General features: G+C 44.5%; 1 protein-coding gene across 1 annotated transcript; it reads right to left on the reverse strand.

Moving 5' to 3' along the window:
* Nucleotides 1-8,754: 8,754 nt before the first annotated feature.
* On the reverse strand, nucleotides 8,755-17,319 carry LOC111140796 (small integral membrane protein 23). Its single transcript, XM_022492972.1, has 4 exons — nucleotides 17,230-17,319; nucleotides 9,490-9,541; nucleotides 9,225-9,292; nucleotides 8,755-8,967 (listed from the first exon to the last, which is right to left on the reverse strand). The coding sequence occupies exons 1-4, from the start codon at nucleotides 17,317-17,319 to the stop codon at nucleotides 8,755-8,757; spliced, it is 423 nt and encodes a 140-aa protein (XP_022348680.1).
* Between the last annotated feature and the right edge of the window lie 410 nt (nucleotides 17,320-17,729).

Below are 17,729 nucleotides of genomic sequence, written 5' to 3' on the forward strand. Positions count from 1 at the left end.
CATCTTGAAGTATACGATTCAGTGGCATTAAGTACATTTCTGATGCTGTACAACCATCACCACTCTCTAACTCTGGAACTTTTTCCATCACCCCAAATGGAAACCCTGGACCTAATAAGCAGTCACTCCTGACCCCTCCTCCCACAGTCCCTGACAATCACGAATCAGCTTTCTGTCTCTATATGCCTGCTATTTTAGAAATATATACATTTGCTGGTGCGTCTGGGTGGCTCAGTGGGTTAAAGCCTCTGCCTTCAGCTCAGGTCATGATCCCAGGGTCTTGGGATTGAGCCCTGCATCGGACTCTCTGCTCACCGGGGAGCCTGCTTCCATCTCTCTCTGCCTCCCTCTCTGCCTACTTGTGATCTCTGTTTGTTAAATAAATAAATAAAATCTTTAAAAAAAAAAGAAATATATACATTTGCTGTATTTAGACATATATACGTTTGCTACAGAGTATGTGCTTTGATGTGAGAAATAAAGCAGAAACCGAAAACAGGGAAGTGTCTTACAGAGAGGAACAGGTAAGTTATACAGAATTGATGCTAAGCTCTACGCCAGAGGGAATGAAGAGTGGATTTCCCTTTGTGACAATAGCTAAACGTGCTCTGCTCTGACTGCTAGCTGCTCCCCTTGCATGATGCCTGACCCGTGGAGCTCACCCCCTACCCTGGAAGCTGGGTTCTAATATTATGCCCAAGTTACCCACGATGCTGAGTCAAGTAGCCTCCCCGGGTGCCATTTCCTCTGTCTCCACTGCACTGGGAAAGGACGCCACGTTGGTTCGGTTCTCCAGAATTGTCCTGCTGTGTGGTAGGACTGCAGCTTCTCTTCTCAGTCATTAAGAGCTGTGGAGTAAGTGAATGCCTGCGTGCAAGGAAAGACTCTGCCTGGACTCCAGAGAGAACCGAATCAGATGGGTCTGTAGATGTAGCCTCAGGGCCAAAGGCAGGCTGAGAGGAAGTGCAGCGAAGGGGCTGAGTCCAGCCCTGAGAGAACGTATCTGAATGGTAGATTCATGAGGTCCCTCGTGACTTTAATGACCAGGGTGGGAGGAGAGAAGTAACAGCGAGTGACATATATATAATGTGTTACCATTTACAGAGCACAGCATGCGCATTACCTCATTGAATCCGGAAGGAGCATAGGGTGGGTCTTTTGCACGTGGCCCCGGAGTTGGCTTGTCTCAGTCTGCATCCTGGCTCCACCACTTAACTGGGCGACCCTGGGACATGTGTGCACCCGCTGTCCCAAGTTCTTTACAGATGCAATGAAGACACTGATGGTACACATAGATCTGTTGTGATGATTAAATAAGGTGGGGGATACTCATAAAGTGGTTAGAATCGTGCCGGGAGCATAGTAAACACTAAATAAAAGTTAGTTGTTAAGACTTTATTCTCTCTGTGGGCCCTGAAGATATATAAACATACCCCATTTTATGGGCAGCGGACTGGGGCTCAGAAGGATGGAGGGACCTGTCTGAGGTCACACGGCAGAGGTGGGAGTGGAGGAGGGGCAGGGCTCAGACCAGGTCTGTTTGATCCCAAACCCCGGTCCCTTCAGCTCCTTTATGCCACCTCCCCTGACATGTACCTTGCCTGCGCTCATGGGCAGGAGACGTAAATTCTGCTGTAGTTCACCCAGGTACATGGTGTCGGAAAGAGTCACCTGTCTTGTGTAGATGAGCTACGGGCCAAATGGAACAAGTTAGCTGAGGAAGCACTTCTACCCAATGAGAGTATGATGGAAATGTAGAGAATTGTTACTCATACTTTAAGAAAGTGTTTCAATTTTTTTCTTAGCACCAGTCTCCCACATTCTGGTAATAGCACCCTGATTTCCCCTGGGGAGCCACCACTCTCCCCACTCAGTCTGTGCTTAGGATTATCCCTGGCTAGAGGGAGGCGTGTATAAGACAGGTCTGGCCGGTGTGAGCCTTGTGTCACGGCGGCCACCAGATTTAGCTCTGGAACGGGTGTTTGATCCAATCTGAGAACCACCAGGTGGCAGGTCTTGGACCGTAGCTCTCAGGGAAGAGGGCTCTCCTTCCCTCGGGAAACAGAGAAGATATGATAGAGCCCGAGCTCCTGAAGCCATCTTGCCACCACAGTGGGGACAGTCTGCCTGAGAATGGGGCCAGCCCAGAGGCAAGCGGAGCTGACAGGTGGCAAGTGAGACAAGGGCCAGTGTCCTCTGGATCTAACTGGGCCTGATTCTAGACATACCTGGGTGTTTCTGTTAATGCTGCCTTTCGTAAGCACCTCACCCACTGGCTTTCTAGCACTGTGATTTACGGTTACATCCTTTTAATGTTCCATCAGCCACTCAGAAGGGACAGTGGTAGCCCCCATGACAGAGGGGGACCCGAGGCTCTGAGTGGTGGAGTGATTTCGCCAAGCACCCAGGTGAGTCAGGTCCTTCTGCTGAGGGCTCAGCCGCTGCACTGAGCACGCCAGCCACAGTGTCCGAATAAAGTTCCTGTCTTCTTTCTTTGCCCTCCAGCAGGGATGTTCATGTCCTCTTGGATATGTCACAACAGAAGGGATTGGGATGCCCCAGAAAGGCATCGTCTTTGGCTCCATCCCTCACCACCCTCAATTATCCTTCTGACAGCCAGATTTGAACCAAATTGGATTTAGTGCATTTCACAATTTTTTGGAACAAATTTGTGAATTAAGGGAACAAATCAAATCCACATTTTTACTTGACACCATAAAAAATATGACATGGAGACTAGAAATGGACTTTCCTGGTCTGGGAATAATTTCAGTGAAGCCCAAATCCCTACTTCTCAAGGGTATCTGTTGTTAAACAAACAAACAAACAAACAAACAAAAAAACCCTTATTCTCACAAAGACCTGAGGGAAGCCTGGCCCCAAATCTTGCCTGAGACCTGGGATCTGACTCTCGGGGTTAGGCCGGGCCACACCAGCACCCATACCTGAGATGTGATTCTAGTGGGAAGGCCCCTCTCTGCCCCCACCCATGGCTCATCTCTCTACTGGTTCCCCCACAATTTCCCCTTGGCTACAGCCCAATTTGAGTTTCTACATTTTTCTATAGCAGGACTAACAGATTTTCATGCTCATGCCAACTCAAGCTCCCTATCGCTTCTCTGAAATCTTAGGCCAATACGTAGATGGCTCATTTGGCAATTAGGTGCCTTTGGCCCTTGACCCAACAGCTTCTGCAAGAATGTAGATACTTCATTTTTCTTGTCTTTGTTTCTTGGTTTCATGGTAGAAGGACAAGCTGTATATGGGCAGGGAATATAACTTCTACTTCTCTCTATATGTACCCAACATGTAGTAGATGGTGATGAGAATTTATTGCCTTGTAAATTTAACTGGCATATGATTACTTAACAATAAAATGAGAGAAGACATTATCTTGGCTAGGGTTTGTGCAAGTGAGGCTGGGAGGCTCCTTGAACTGGTATGAGGGCTTCGATGCCAGATAGCCCCCCATTTACTGATGATATGATTTGATCAGTGATATGATCTCTCTATGCCTCAGTGTCCCTGTCCTTAAACTGGAACCGGCAATAGCACTCGACCAAGTCCCTAAAATAGGAACACATTCTCTAAATGTTTGTTGCCACAATTTTATTATTTTCCCCTAATAATCCTTATATTCTTAGGAAATACATACAGCTAACACAGAGGTGGACTTTATCTTATCCAGCTTTTGTCTAGATTATCAGATTCTTATCTTTCTGGTGGATTATCTGGATGACTGTGGGTGTTTTCCCCATTATATAAATTGGAGGCACAAAAAAGAAGCTAATCCAAAGCAATAAAACAGACAAAGAAAAACATAGAATGAATCAGTGTTAGCAAAAGAGAAGAGCCTGAGGGAGCATCAGGAAGGCTGCCAGATAGATCTATTAAGTAAAAGAGGGATGGGGAGAAAACCATCAATTAAAATTAATTAAAATTTTTAATTGTTTGCGGTGCTGATCTCATGCTCCAGGTGCCTGAAACAAAGAAATGGAGATAATTGAGTGGTCAGGATATTTTTCCAACCGGCCACTTTTCCCTTAACAAGAAAGACCACGCTTGTCTCTTCCACAGAGTCCTCGACAGCATCTTGGGTCAGGACCTGAAATCATGGCTCAGGTTGCCCTGCACTGAAGAGAGACAGTGTCCTGGGGCCGGGCAGACAAACTTCTGGACCCTTCTTCCTTATTCTTCTCCATCAGCAGGTCCTGCAGATGATGTTTTGAAACTGAATTCTGCTTCTCTGCACCTCTTCCCCACTCCAAGCCTCTGTTTCCACCTGGAAAACCACAGTGGCTTGCTAAGTGGTTTCCTCGTTTCTACTCATACATTTATCATTCTCTGAAATTGCCTCGTCTTGACTTTTCTGCTTGTTTTTCCTATTAGCCTGTAAACTTCTCATTCACCAGTGGCTGGCACATGCATAGCCCAGTCTTTCTTTTTTTAAAATTTTGACTCCTGATTTTTAAATTCAATTTCTCTTTTCTATTTTTAAAATTTATTTATTTGAGAGAGAAAGAGAGAGAGAGCGAGTATGAGCCAGGGCAGGGGGTAGGGCAGAGGGAGAGGGAGAAGACTCCCAGCCGAGCAGGGAGCCTGATGCGGGGCTCGATCCTGGGACACCGGGGATCATGACCTGAGCTGAAGGCAGATGCTTAAACAACTTAGCCAGCCAGGCACCACTCTCTTTTCTACTTAAAGTAGTCTTCGGTGGCTGGGAAGCCTGGCCTTGCAAGACCAGAATCAGGAGGAACTGGTTGTTGTTGGAAGAGGGTTGGGTTGAGGATTGGGATGGAGGGTAGGAAGATCCTGCTCTGCTGGCATTGTTATTCTTGATTGAATGGAAGGAGCTGGAAATAGTTGTCTTCTCAAGTAAAAGACATTTTCTCTCTTAGAGGGAAGCCCACTCTATAATATGAAAGAGGACCCTTTAATAGATCTACTGGGCAACATTTTTGTCTAACTCATTCAAATGTCATTAAAGTCATTAAAGGTAGTCACACTCTATTTATTTATCTGAGAGTGAGAGAGAGCGAGAGAGAGCGAGCAGCAGGAGGGACAGAGGGAGAAGGAGAGAGAGAATCTGGAGCAGACTCCACCCTGTGTGTGAAGCCTGATGCCGGGCTCAATCCCAAGCCCCTGAGATCATTCATGACCTGAGCCAAAATCAAGAGTGGGACGTTTAACTGCCTGAGCCACCTGGACACCCCCATAATATTCTTTTTTTTTTTTTTTTAAGATTTTATTTATTTGTTTGACAGACAGAGATCACAAGTTGGCAGAGAGGCAGGCATAGAGAGAGAGGAGGAAGCAAGCTCCCTGTGGAGCAGAGAGCCCAATGCGGGGCTGGATCCCAGGACCCTGGAATCATGACCTGAGCCTAAGGCAGAGGCTTTAACCCACTGAGCCACCCAGGCGCCTCCATAATCTTTTTAAGTGTGTCATTTGTCTTTTTTATAGGCAGGAACTGGGGAAGGAATGACATATTCCCAGATTAGGCTGACCCACTCACCTGTGTTGACTCTGGTTGACTCTGGTGACTCTAGTGGTCAAGCCCACCCCACCTCATACTCAGCAATTATATTCTGTCTTTGATATTTGTCTCACACCATTCTGCTTCCCTGACACTGACTCTTGGGGCTCTGCAGTTCAAGGATGGCCATTGCTCTCTCTGCCACATTTCTGACCACCTTGGGAAGTGTGAGGTCATTATACATGGTCCAGAGCCGCCCATCAACAAGGGGCCCAGGCTGTTTCTCATATGAGGCAGCTCCATTCTGGAGTACTTGATCCTTCCCCTCCGTCCTGTCACAGCTGATTGGAGCCTGGGGTTGAGGGGAGGTAGTCTCGCCAAGGTCATCCAGTCTAAAGGCTGGGTGGCACGATCTGGCTTAGGACAGGAGGCTCCAGCCAATAAGATGAGTTAATCACATCCCCTCACTCCCCTGGAGCTTGATCTGGGAAATGCAGACAGAATTATATGGTCACTGGAAGTTTGGAAGGTCATGAGACAGGGAGAGGCCTTGTGGGAGCAGGAGCAAATCAGGGTTAGGAGGACTCACGGGCAGAAGTGCTGAGCTGAAGAAAGGCTTGATGCGGGGGGTGGGCAAGGAAGCCACTGGAAGCAGGAAGAGACGGGCAGACACACAAAGAGAAGCAGAGACCCAGGGAGTAGCCAAGTTAAGGCAAAGGTGGAGAGCTAGAGGTAATCTCCCAGATTCTCGTAGGGGGGAGCTCCTGGAGCACCTTGGTGGACACCTTGGGTTCTTAACTACCTTCCTGTTCCAGTCTCCAGGATTCCAGGTTATGGAACACTCTTGATTTCCATGAGATTCTGGCTCCTGTCTTGCGCCACAATAAACCCTCATTGCGTGAGCTGCCATTGGTGGTTTGCTGTTTTTACAGGCTCACATGCAACATCCCGAAAGTGACCACCAACAGTGGGCTGCAGCCCCACGCCAGCACGGGCTGTTTCTATCAGGCCCTGTGTGCAGGTGTGTGGGAGTGATGCCTGAGAGCTTTCAGGGTGGGACTCCTCTGCTCAGAGGCTCTGCTAATAACCACAGGGGTGGTTTCAATCCTCAAGGATCTAGGTCCGTTTTCTTTTAATCACACATCCCCAAATTTCATATACATGTATGTTTTATAAAAAATATTTACAACTATATCATATATATAAAAGAAAACATATAAATATATATAATAGAATATGTAAACATAAATACACACAGGTAAATATTACAGGTGCAATATAATTGCAACTTAGTTGGGGGTTAGAGGCTGAAGCGTGTGTAGGCTAAACCTGTCAAAATTCTGCCCAGGAACAGTCTAAGTACCAGCAGAGCACATGTACATGATTTTGGGTATGTTACTACAGCCTTTATAGTAATAGTAAAAATAAATGCAAAGAAATATCCTTATCAGATCTTCCTGCAGAACGCTTGCTAGAAAACTGCAGTCAAGAAAAACAGATTCTGGTCCCCACCCCCCGACACATATTCAAAGTGGCAAAACTGTGACAGTAACTTGCAAAGACTCTTTTCCTTCTCAAGTGGCAACTGAATAATTCCTTCCAGCAAGCAGAATTTCTGTGCCATTCCCCGCCAGTCAGATTTTCTATGAGATGATTTGAATTGGACCCCTTGACTTTCCAAAGATTTGAGGTGGTTCTAATGATTGGCACATATATAATAACGCCATTAAAATAGAAAACAAAAAATCCTAGAAAGGGACGAATAGACCAAGAAAAGTAAGGCTGATGTAATTTCCACCATGGTCAACTAAACGCTGAACTTCCTGGAAGTCAAGGGAAAAAGGGGAAATCCTAGATAAGAATTATCATCATTTAATCAAAATAAATTAATCCAAAGAGAGGGTTTTCTCTTGGCACTGTTTAAAAAAACTAAGTCACTCATAATTTTATCACAGCGATAATTTTGTTTGTATACACCGTATTCTTGCAAGCAAAATGATGGGTAATTTTCTTTTAGAAAGATTTGAATAGGCAAAACAATCATATAGTCTGAAAATAAAAGAGTGTGAAAAGTTTCCCTTTCATCCTGGTCATACATTTGCCCACTCTCAACTCCCCCAACTCTCATTCCCCCATTTTGTATCCTTCTAGAGTTTTCTTACACATTCAGTAACATCGTCATCATCCGTCAACAACAAAATACAGGTTCTTGTCCCTGTGCTCTTCTTAGGCCTTGATTTCTCTCGTTTAACAGCCTTTCCTGTGGACTCTTCTCTATTAGGAAAGCGTCCTCATTCTCTTCCTAGCTACAGGGTATCCACTTTTTGGGTGCACCTCTACTAACTGAACCTGGGCCCTCCTGGTCCTGTGCTTTGCTATTATATATGAAGCTAGCAGAGTAACATTACATACACGTAATTTCACATGCATGTGTATGTACGTGATATAAGTATATATTTTGTATATATGATGAATTAGATATGATGTTAATATATTATGTAAATATATTTATTTTATATTTTATATAAATATTATATAATTCTATTTATTAATATTAAATATTTTATATTTATATTTTATCTATTAGTTTATATACATGATAAAACATATATATTTTTTCATATGAGCTAAATCCCTGAAGCAGATTGCCAGGTGGAATGGTAAATGCATTTGTGAATTCGGTGGCTATCACCAGCTACCCTCCACAGAAGTTTTGGCAATTTATGCTGCTAGCAACTGTGTCTGAGAGTTGAGTTGCCGCCTAACCTCTATACCCTCCAGAACCAGCGTCCCCTTGCTAAATTCCAGGGAGGGAGGAAAAGGAATGGAAGGAAGGAAGATCTGTGTATCAGGCACCTACAGTACGCTAGACACACTCTGCATATTCCTGTCTGCTCCTCACTGGAATGCTGCGAGGCAAACTGCCCTCCCTGGTTTTTGCTAATGACGCAGTTTTGTGCCTGCGAGGTTAGGGAATTTGCACTATATCTCAGGTAAGTGGGCGAAGGTCCTGACTCCGAGGCTGGCTGGGTCCCAGGGAGCCAGAGTTCTAGTGGGCAGAAGGATATCTCGGCAGAGTCCTGGGGTCCTCCTGACAGTGTTCACGACCCAGCAGTGGTGTCAGTAACATTCTTAGTGACCCAACTATTTTATTTTCTTGCCTGTTATGACATTCAAGTGTCACAGCTCAGCTCTTATTAGAGGAGACCTTGGCAACCCTCCCCCCACCCACCTCCCGCTTCCCCTTGATGTCTTCCCCGGGTTCCAGCCCAGGGCCCTCACAGGTGATTTTTGAAGTTGGAACAGGGATCCTCCAGGTGCCCCTCTCCCAGAAGAGCATCTAACCACTCCTCCAGGTCCTGGACCAGCTGCTCCAGCTCTCGCACCTCTTTCTCTAGCTTCTCCAAGAAAACGTGCAAATTTTCCTTCAGCCAGGTCCTCATGACCTTTATTGGCTCTTCTGCGGATTCATTGGTCTGGTATTTAAGTCCCTGAAAGGCAGACAGCAAAGTCGCATCTTGAGCTTTTTCACTTAGGACCCCCCCGCCCTTGCCACTGGTTTCAAAAAGTTTTCTGGGCCTTTGCATATGCTATTCCTTCTCTCTGGAGTGCCCCTCCCCACCTTCTCTGCCTGGCCAACTCCTACTTATCCTTCAACATCCAGCTCGCCCATGACCCTCTAGGAAGCCTTCCCAGATTTCCTCAGCCAAACTTGACATCCCCTCAGCACCTTTTTTGAATATGTTACCTGGGAAGCCGCAGGATTCTGGGGATAGTTACATTCTCTGATCCTTCCTGATACCTCCCAACTTCTTCCTGAAACAGGCACAAACATCACCTCCTAACAAGGGCAAATGAGCAGTCGTTGAGATAAACATGGTTGGTCATCCCAGTGGGTGAAGAGGGGAGAAGGTAAGCTTTGGAGGCCCCGTTGGTGGGCAGCCATCTCCAGGATACCCCTCCTGACTCCGGGTGGATTTAGCTCCTCCTTTTTCAGCTTCCAGAACGCTCACCTGATATTCCTGTACCCATGTACAGCACCAAGATCAGCAACGCCAACAGTGTCTGGTGGCAAGAAGAGGAGGAAAGGAGGTGACTCATGGGCAGGCAGGCATCCCTACTACCCTCAGAGAGCAGTGCTGTAAGATCATTTTTAGAGCTTAACTTTTTTTCCAGTTATCTACATTATGTATGCTTACTACAAAACCCCCAAACCTCGCAGAAGCAGGTAACAAGTAGCCCAGTGACATTCCGCTGGTGTTTCCCCTCCCTTCTCCCTGCTGAGAAGCCCCACTTCTGTTCTCATTCCCCGCCTCGCTTTCACATTTTTGCTCTAAATCATCTTTAAATGGAATCAACTTTATTGTGGTATAATTCACAGACAATAAAACACACACATTTTAAATGTACAGTTTGATGAGTTTTGACAGGTCTACACCTGTGGGCTACCATCCCAGTCAAGAGAAAGGACATTTCCAGCATCCCAGAAAGTTCCCTTACGCCCTTTTACAGTCCGTTCCCTCCTTACCCTCACCCACCAGAAGGATCCACTATTCTCACTATGGAGTAGTTTTGCCTGGTCTATAACTTCCTAAATGGAACTTCATAGTCTTTTGTGGTTAGCTACTTTCGCTCAACATAATGCTTCTGAGATGTCTCCATATTTGTGTATTCAGTGTTATTGATGAGTAATATAGTGTATGAATATGGCACAATTTATCTCTGTGCATATTGATGGACTTTTGGCTGTTTCTAGTTTTAGACGATCATGAATAAAACTGCTAACAACACCCGGATACAACAGTTTGGGAGGACATATGTTCTCATTCTGCTTGAGTTAGCCCCCAGAAATGCAAGTGCTGGGTCATATGGCAGGTATAAGTTTAATTTGATAAGAAACCACCAAACTGGTTTCCAGGGGTTTGAACCAATTTACATATCTACCAGCAACCCAAGAATGCTGGTTGCTTCGCGTCCCTGCTGGCAATCTTCTTCATTCTAGGTGTTCTGTTGGTTGTGTAGCGGTATTGCGATCTAGTTTTTCCATGCACTTCCCCAGTGGTTAATCATGTTGTCTTAGTCTGTTTATGCTGCTCTAACAAAGTACCACAGACCCAATGGCTTATAAACAACAGAAATTTATTTCTTACAGTTCAGGGGCTGGAAGTTCAGACACAGCAGGCCAGCATGGTCAGGTTCAGGAGAGGGCTCTCTTCTGGGTTCCATCCATTTCCATTGTGTCTTTACATGGTGGAGAGCAGAGAGAGAGATCTTTGGGCTCTTTTTTTAAAAAAATTTAATTTAATTAAAAAAAAAATTTTTTTTTATCAAGGCACTACTCCAACTCATGAGGGTTCCACTCTCATGAATCATCTCCCGAAGACCCCCAACTCCCAATACCATCGCTTTGGGAGTTAGGATTTCAACATATGAATTTAGGGGGGACACAAACATTCAGTCCATAGCAGATGTTAAGCATCTTTCCATGAGCTGAGTGATCATAATTCATATATCTTTCTTTGTGGGCATGTCTATGAAAAACTGTTCATTTTTTTATTGGGCAATTTGTCTCCTTATTAGGTTTTAGTAGTTCTTTGTATATTTTGGATATACATTCTTTGTCAGATGTTTGCACTGTGACTGTTTTCTCCAGGTCTGTGGCTTGCCTCTTTATTTTTCTACCAGGGTGTTTGGAAGTGAAAAGATTTTAATTTTTATGGAGTTCAGATCATCAAATATATTTCCTTTATGGTTATGCGTTTTGTGTGCAGTCTAAAAAATTTTGTCTAACTCAGGGTTGTGAAGATTTTTTCTCCTCTGTTTTCTTCCTTACATTTTATTGTTTTAATTTTCCACTTAGGTAGATGGTCCATTTTGAATTAATTTTGGTATATGGCATGAAGGAGGGGATCAAGATTCTTTTCCTCATATGAATGTCTAGTTCTAGAATTATTTGTTTAAAAAGCCTAATTTTTCATTGAATTGCATTGCTCTCTGTCAAAAATATGTCCACCATATTTACATGGGTCTGCTTCTGGGTTCTATTCTGTTTCAGTGATCTGTATATATCACTCTTTATGTCATTGCTAAATCTGTATTAGTTTTCTGAAGCTGCTGTAACAGAATACCATAGATTGGGTAGCTTAAACCAAGACGTTAATTCTCTCACAGTTAAGAAACCAGAAGTCCAAGATCAAGGTGTAAGGCAGGGTTGGTTTCTGGTGAAACCTCTCTCCTTGGCTTCTGGATGGCTGACTTTTCTCTGTGTCCTCACATGGCCTTTTCTCTGTGCATCCCTGGTGTATCTCTTCTTATAAGGACATCAGTGCTATTGGAGTAGAGCCCCACCCTTTATGACCTCATTTAACCTTAATTATTTCCAAATACAGTCACATTGAGGGTTGGGGCTTCCACATGTGAATTTTGGAGGTCACAATTCGATCTGTAATAGCTTCACCGGCACTCTGCTGTCCCATTCCTTTCTCTATCATATGTCAATGCCATACTAGCTAGATGGCCATACAGCTTCACGGTAACACTTGAAATCAGATAGTGTGAGTTTATTTTTTTTAGCTTTGTTCCTAACAAATTTGTTCAAATTTGTTCTGACTACCCTAGATCCTTTGCATCTCCACATATATATGTATATATCAACCTTTTCAGTTGCTACAAAAAAACCCCAAAAAACAAAAAACCAAACCTGTTGGGATTTTGATTAGTATTACATTTGAACTGTGGTTCAATTTGGTGAGAGAGAATGTCTCTAAAATATCATACCTTGTAATCCGTGATCATGATCGATCTCTCCATTACATTGTCTTTGGTTATTTTATTTTATTTTATTTTATTTCTTTTTTTTTATTAATTTCTTTTCAGCGTAACAGAATTCATTGTTTATGCACCACACCCAGTACTCCATGCCATATGTGCCATCCATAATACCCACCACCTGGCTCCCCCAACCTCCCAACCCCTGCCCCTTCAAAACCCTCAGATTGTTTTTCAGAGTCTATAGTCTCTCATGGTCTTTGGTTATTTTTAGCAATGTTTCATCATTTTCAAGTGTAGAGGCCATGCTCATCTTTCTGAAGTATTTTATGGGTTTTGATGCTATTATGAATAGTATCATTTTTGAATTTTCATTTTCTAGTTGTTTGTTGCTGGACTATAGAAACACAATTGATTTTGTCTTATGACCTAATTCTTCCTTTTTTATCTGATGGAGTTTAGGATTTTGTATATAAAAATTGTGCTGTCTGGGAAGAAGTCTTACTTCAACCTTTCTATGCTTTATTTCTTTTCCCTAGTATATTGACTAGAATCGCTAGTAAAATACCAGTAAGTGGCGAAAGCGAACGTTCTCATCTTGTGCTGTGTCTTGGGGGGACGGGGTGTGAGTGCTCAGCACGGGGTCGAGGTAACTGTAGCTTTGTCCTTGTTGTCCTTTCTCAGCTTGAAGACCTTCTGCCTTCTGTTCCTACCATTCCAAGAATTTTACCAAGAATGAGCACTGAAATAGTGAAACGGGCTTCCTTTCTCCACTGAGAGGCTGAGTGCTGCCCTTTTCCGGCTGAGCCTGCACTCAGTTGCGTGGATTGACTTGAATACCTGACCAACCCAGGCTCCTTCAGGAAGCTTTGTTCATGATGCATTCGCCTTTTTCTGTATGGCTGGGCTCATTTGCTACTGTTCGTGGAGATTGTTCTTTTCAACTACATTCATGGAGACACCAGATATTTTTCTGTATGTGGAGTTTTAGAGTCAAGGTTATGTTGCCCTTCGAAAATTGAGTCAGGGTGTATTTCCTCTGCCTCTGTTTTATGAAGGAATTTGTGTGAGATTGGTATTCTCTCTTTCTCTGTCACATGATTGATAGAATTTATGGGTGAAATATTTTGGGCTTGTAGTCATCTGGACTTTCTATTTCTTCTTGAGTCACTTGTGTAAATTGTGTTGTCCAAGAAGTTTCATTTCACCTAAGTTAGCAAGGGCATTGGCGTCCAGTCATTCCTTGTATTATCTTCATATCCTTTTAATGTCTATGGGAGGTATTGTGATCGTTCCTTTTTATCCTTGATATTGGTAATCTGTGTTCTCTTTTTAAAAAAAGTTAGACTGAAAAATTTACCAATTTTTCCATTGAATTCATTTAATTTCATCAAATTCATTCAATTTCCATTGAAAATTTACCAATGAATTTTTTTTAAAGATTTTATTTATTTATTTGACAGACAGAGATCACAAGTAGGCAGAGAGGCAGGCAGAGAGAGAGGAAGCAGGCTCCCAGCTGAGCAGAGAGCCTGATGTGGGGCTCGATCCCAGGACCCTGGGATCATGACCTGAGCCGAAGGCAGAGGCTTTAACCCACTGAGCCACCCAGGTGCCCCACCAATGAATCTTTTCAAAGAAAAGGTTTATGAATTTTATTTATTATTTTCATTTTCTATTTCATTAATTCTGATTTTATCTTTATTGTTTCTTCTTTCTATCATTGAATTTAATTCTCCTTTATTTCCTTCTTAATTTGGAAACTTTGGCCAATGCTGCAGCTGCTCTTTTTTTTTAGATTTTTTTTTAAATTCTTTTTTTTGACAGAGAGAGAACATGAGCTGAGGTAGAGGGAGAAGCAGACTCGCCGCTGAGCAGGGAGCAGATGTGGGGCTCAATCCCAGGCTCCTGGGATCATGACCTGAGCCAAAGCCGGACGCTTAACCACCTGAGCCACCCAGGCACTCCTGGCCATTGCTTCTAAAGGTTTCCTTTTTTCCCCAAATGTATGTATGTATATGGGTGTGTGCATGCATATATACACATACATGTCTGTATATGTGTGTGCACAGGTGTGTGCACATGTCTGTATATGTGTGCTCTCAAACAGATGCCCGAGTGTTAAGGAGTTCCTCTGTTCTGGCTGGGCGGGCATTCCAGCCACCTCCAGTGCTGCTGGATTTCCAGGATCTCTGCTCTGCTCTCAACCGCAGAGCCGCCACTCTGGTGAGAGTGGCTAATCCACCCTTTGCGTGCACATCCCAGCCGTCTGGGAAGGAGTCCTGGGGAACCCCTTGGGTGCGCGGCTCTCTCCATCACCTCTTCCTACAGAGTCCAGTGCCTTAGCTGCCCCCTCCACTTTGCAGCCTAGCAGGACTGTGGTGCCCTGCGTGGCCTCTACCTCTTAGTGCAGCAGCCACTGGGGAAGAGTGGAGGCTAGCACGAGTCTTCCTCTCCTCCAGGATGGCATTCTTGTGCTGCCTGGTGGCCCTCACCTGAGTGGCTGCCTCATCTATGTCATTAATTTTGTGGTTGCTCCAATAGGACGGCTAGCCTGGCCCCAGTTCCTGCGAAGTCCCATCGCAGCGTTTTGAGGCAGGATGGAGGGAAGGAGTTGCCTGGAGACAACATTGCTCACTGGTGCCTGGGTCAGTCCAAGATCATTTAGGAGATTTGGGTGGATGTTCCAGGATTAAGAGAGGGCAAAGGAGTCTCTTAGAGAGGTGGGAGAAGAGAGAAGGACAGTCGGAGTCTGGGAGGGGCCTGGCCCCCACACTCGGCGGTGTGTCTGGGCAGGTCTTAGCACAACAAATTCAGAGAAGCCTATTTTCAACAGACAGTGTGAGTAGGGAGAGTGACAGTGTCAGGGGCGAGCGAAAGTAGACAAAGGATTAAGGCACACACAGTATTGACTGACGCTGAATTTTCCCCATCTCACTAGATGCCGTTTGAGTCTGATTTAATTTGACTTGAAATAACACATTTCTTACTTACCTAAGTTTGTGAAGCAGGATTTAGAGCTGCTAGCCCCACAAAGAAGTTACAAGATTTGCCTAATTTGCTTCTCCCGCAGATGGTTTTCTATATGGATACTAGCAGCTATAATATTATATATTATAATATATCATTAACTTTAAAAATAAAAATAAATTCCAAAGCAGCAGTCTGGTGGAGTCTTACAGATACACGGATGAATGAATGAAGCCGGGCATAAAGGCACACGCTGATTCTGTTCACGTGAAATTCAAGAAAGTACAAAACTCATCTATGATGACTGAGCTCAGGAATCAAGGTTATGTGGGGGAGAAGAGCTGGGAGGGGCCTAAAGGAGGCTTCTGGGGCACTGGGAATGTTCCAAAGCTTGACATGGGTGGTGGGGGAGGACGGTGACTGCCAAGGTGTGTATACCCGGTGTAAAGATCCTTGTATTGTACACTTAAGTTTAGGGCACTTTTTTTTTTCTTAACAATATTCCCTGGGAATCTTTTCACATCAGACTCACAGAACTGTTTTGTTCTTTATAACGGCTGTTAAGTGTTCCACGGTGAATGCTATTTCTTTAACAACCCCTCTGTCCGTGTCCTTTACAGGATAATGTCTTCCCTAGCAAACTTGCTGCTGGGTTTGTGTTTTATACTGTGTGTGGGGGTGGCAAAGGGGGAAATAGGGGCAGAATTAGGTTTTTAGTTCTTCTCCTTGTGCTGTCCTGGGGCCTGAGCCAAATCATTTTCTTTTCTCTGAGCCTCAATTGCTTCATCTGTAAAATGGATTTTGAAATATGCTGAAAGGTCTTTCAAAAAGAAAAGCGGGGACTCTGTATTCGATTGATTTGGGAAATGCTGTGGTTAACAAAGTGAGGTGAAACCCTTGCTACAGAACTTCTCAGAGCCTTCATTATGTGAATGAGCAGTGTAAATCTCCAAGTGGGGTGTGTGTGTGTGTGTGTGTTTGTGTGTGTACAAGAGTATCGGCATTTCTTGAACTACAGAACTTTTTTGGGGATTTTTCTCAAAAGAGCCTTCCTGGGGTTTGGTATTTATGGAACTCCTTTTTTAGGAAAAGGTGCAGCCCTTTTGGGGAGCCCCGCAAGGCCCCCATCTTGCTGTGAGGTCCAGCACAAAGGAGGAATTGGGGCATGTATATCAAATGAACAAGTGAACAAATCTTTTGGAAACGTATAGAGATCAGTCATCCATTGCTCTGCTTAAAACCCCTCAATGGCCCCTTACTAATCTCAGAATAAAGTCCTATCTCTTTCCATGGTGTGCAAGGTCTAGGTGACCTTCCCAGCCTTCTTTACATGCCTCCCTCCCTTCTGCACCTGGGAGGCAGTGGAGTTCAGAGTAAGCTTGTTAGGGATTCTGGAATCAGAGGCACCTGATTTCAAATTCTGGTAGGTCCTGGCTATGTGGCCTTTTTGTTTTTCTGAGCTTTGGTTTATCCATCTGTGAACGAGGTTGTTAATAGCGCCTCCTGGGTATGTTGTATTGTGAAAGAGAAGAGGGGATGGAAGCACTGGGCTGTGCATTGTAAGTGATGACATTTCCCATTCTGACAAAATTCTGTGTGCGGTTTGAATCTGAGCCCTAAGACAGATACTCCAGGGGCTCTACAATTCAGCTGTATCCTATTTATTTCAGTTTATTCGTTCATTCATTCATTCAGCCACTATTACGCACCAAGCACCATCATAGGCAGTAGGGCCGTAGTAGGAAATTAAACAAACAATCCAGGTCCCCCTCACCCACCCCCCAGCCCTGCCCCAGCATGCATTCTACTGGGATTGCTGGGATGAAATAAGAGAGTCAGTCAGCAATGGCTTTGGGGAAGAAGCCCCGAAGCATTCATGCTGTGTCCCACCAGCTCGGGCTCCAGGCAAAGTTGGACTGAAGGCCTCTTGTGACTTTGAGGGCCTCACAGTCTGTCTGCAGTGGCAGAGGGAGCCCCGATGGGAGGACAGCAGCATACATCGGGTCTGGCCTTACCTGTTTCTTGTCCTCACAGCGACTACCCCTTCTCCTTTCAAACAGCTCAGCTGCCACTTGCCTCCTGCTGCCCACCTGTTGGATCACCATGGCCTCAGATCAGGCTGTCTGGGTGGAACAAGGTAACCCCACCTGGCAGGCAGACGAGTACATTCCTCCTTCCTGGGCTCTGGTCACCAGGCATACCTCAAACACTGAGTTCTGATGTCACAGAAGGTGGGAGACAGCAAGGCCCCCACCTTGTCATCACCCTGATTTTTATTCCAGTCCCTCACAGTTTTTGTTGTTGTTGTTTGTTTGTTTCATATAAATGTAAAAAAAAAAGGCCTGAAAAAAAGTGCATCAAAATATTATATTCAGGATGATGATTTTTCTGCTCTTTTGTACTTCTATATCTTCAAATATTTAGCAAAATGAAAGGTTTTAAAATACCAAGCAGGGTGCCTGGGTGGCTCAGTCATTAAGCGTCTGCCTTCAGCTCAGGTCCCGATCCCAGGGTC

Source organism: Enhydra lutris, unplaced genomic scaffold, assembly GCF_002288905.1.
Source record: "Enhydra lutris kenyoni isolate GAN:26980312 unplaced genomic scaffold, ASM228890v2 scaffoldscaffold5, whole genome shotgun sequence".
In the NCBI taxonomy this organism is placed as follows: domain Eukaryota; kingdom Metazoa; phylum Chordata; class Mammalia; order Carnivora; family Mustelidae; genus Enhydra; species Enhydra lutris.

Excerpts from the sequence above, each read along its gene's own strand:
- LOC111140796 (XM_022492972.1), bottom strand. The coding sequence starts at position 17,319 with ATGGTGATCCAACAGGTGGGCAGCAGGAGGCAAGTGGCAGCTGAGCTG. Across the intron at positions 9,542-17,229 it reads GCTGTGAGGACAAGAAACAG|ACACTGTTGGCGTTGCTGAT; the intron begins GTAAGGCCAGAC and ends TCTTGCCACCAG. Across the intron at positions 8,968-9,224 it reads AGAATCCTGCGGCTTCCCAG|GGACTTAAATACCAGACCAA; the intron begins GTAACATATTCA and ends TCTGCCTTTCAG.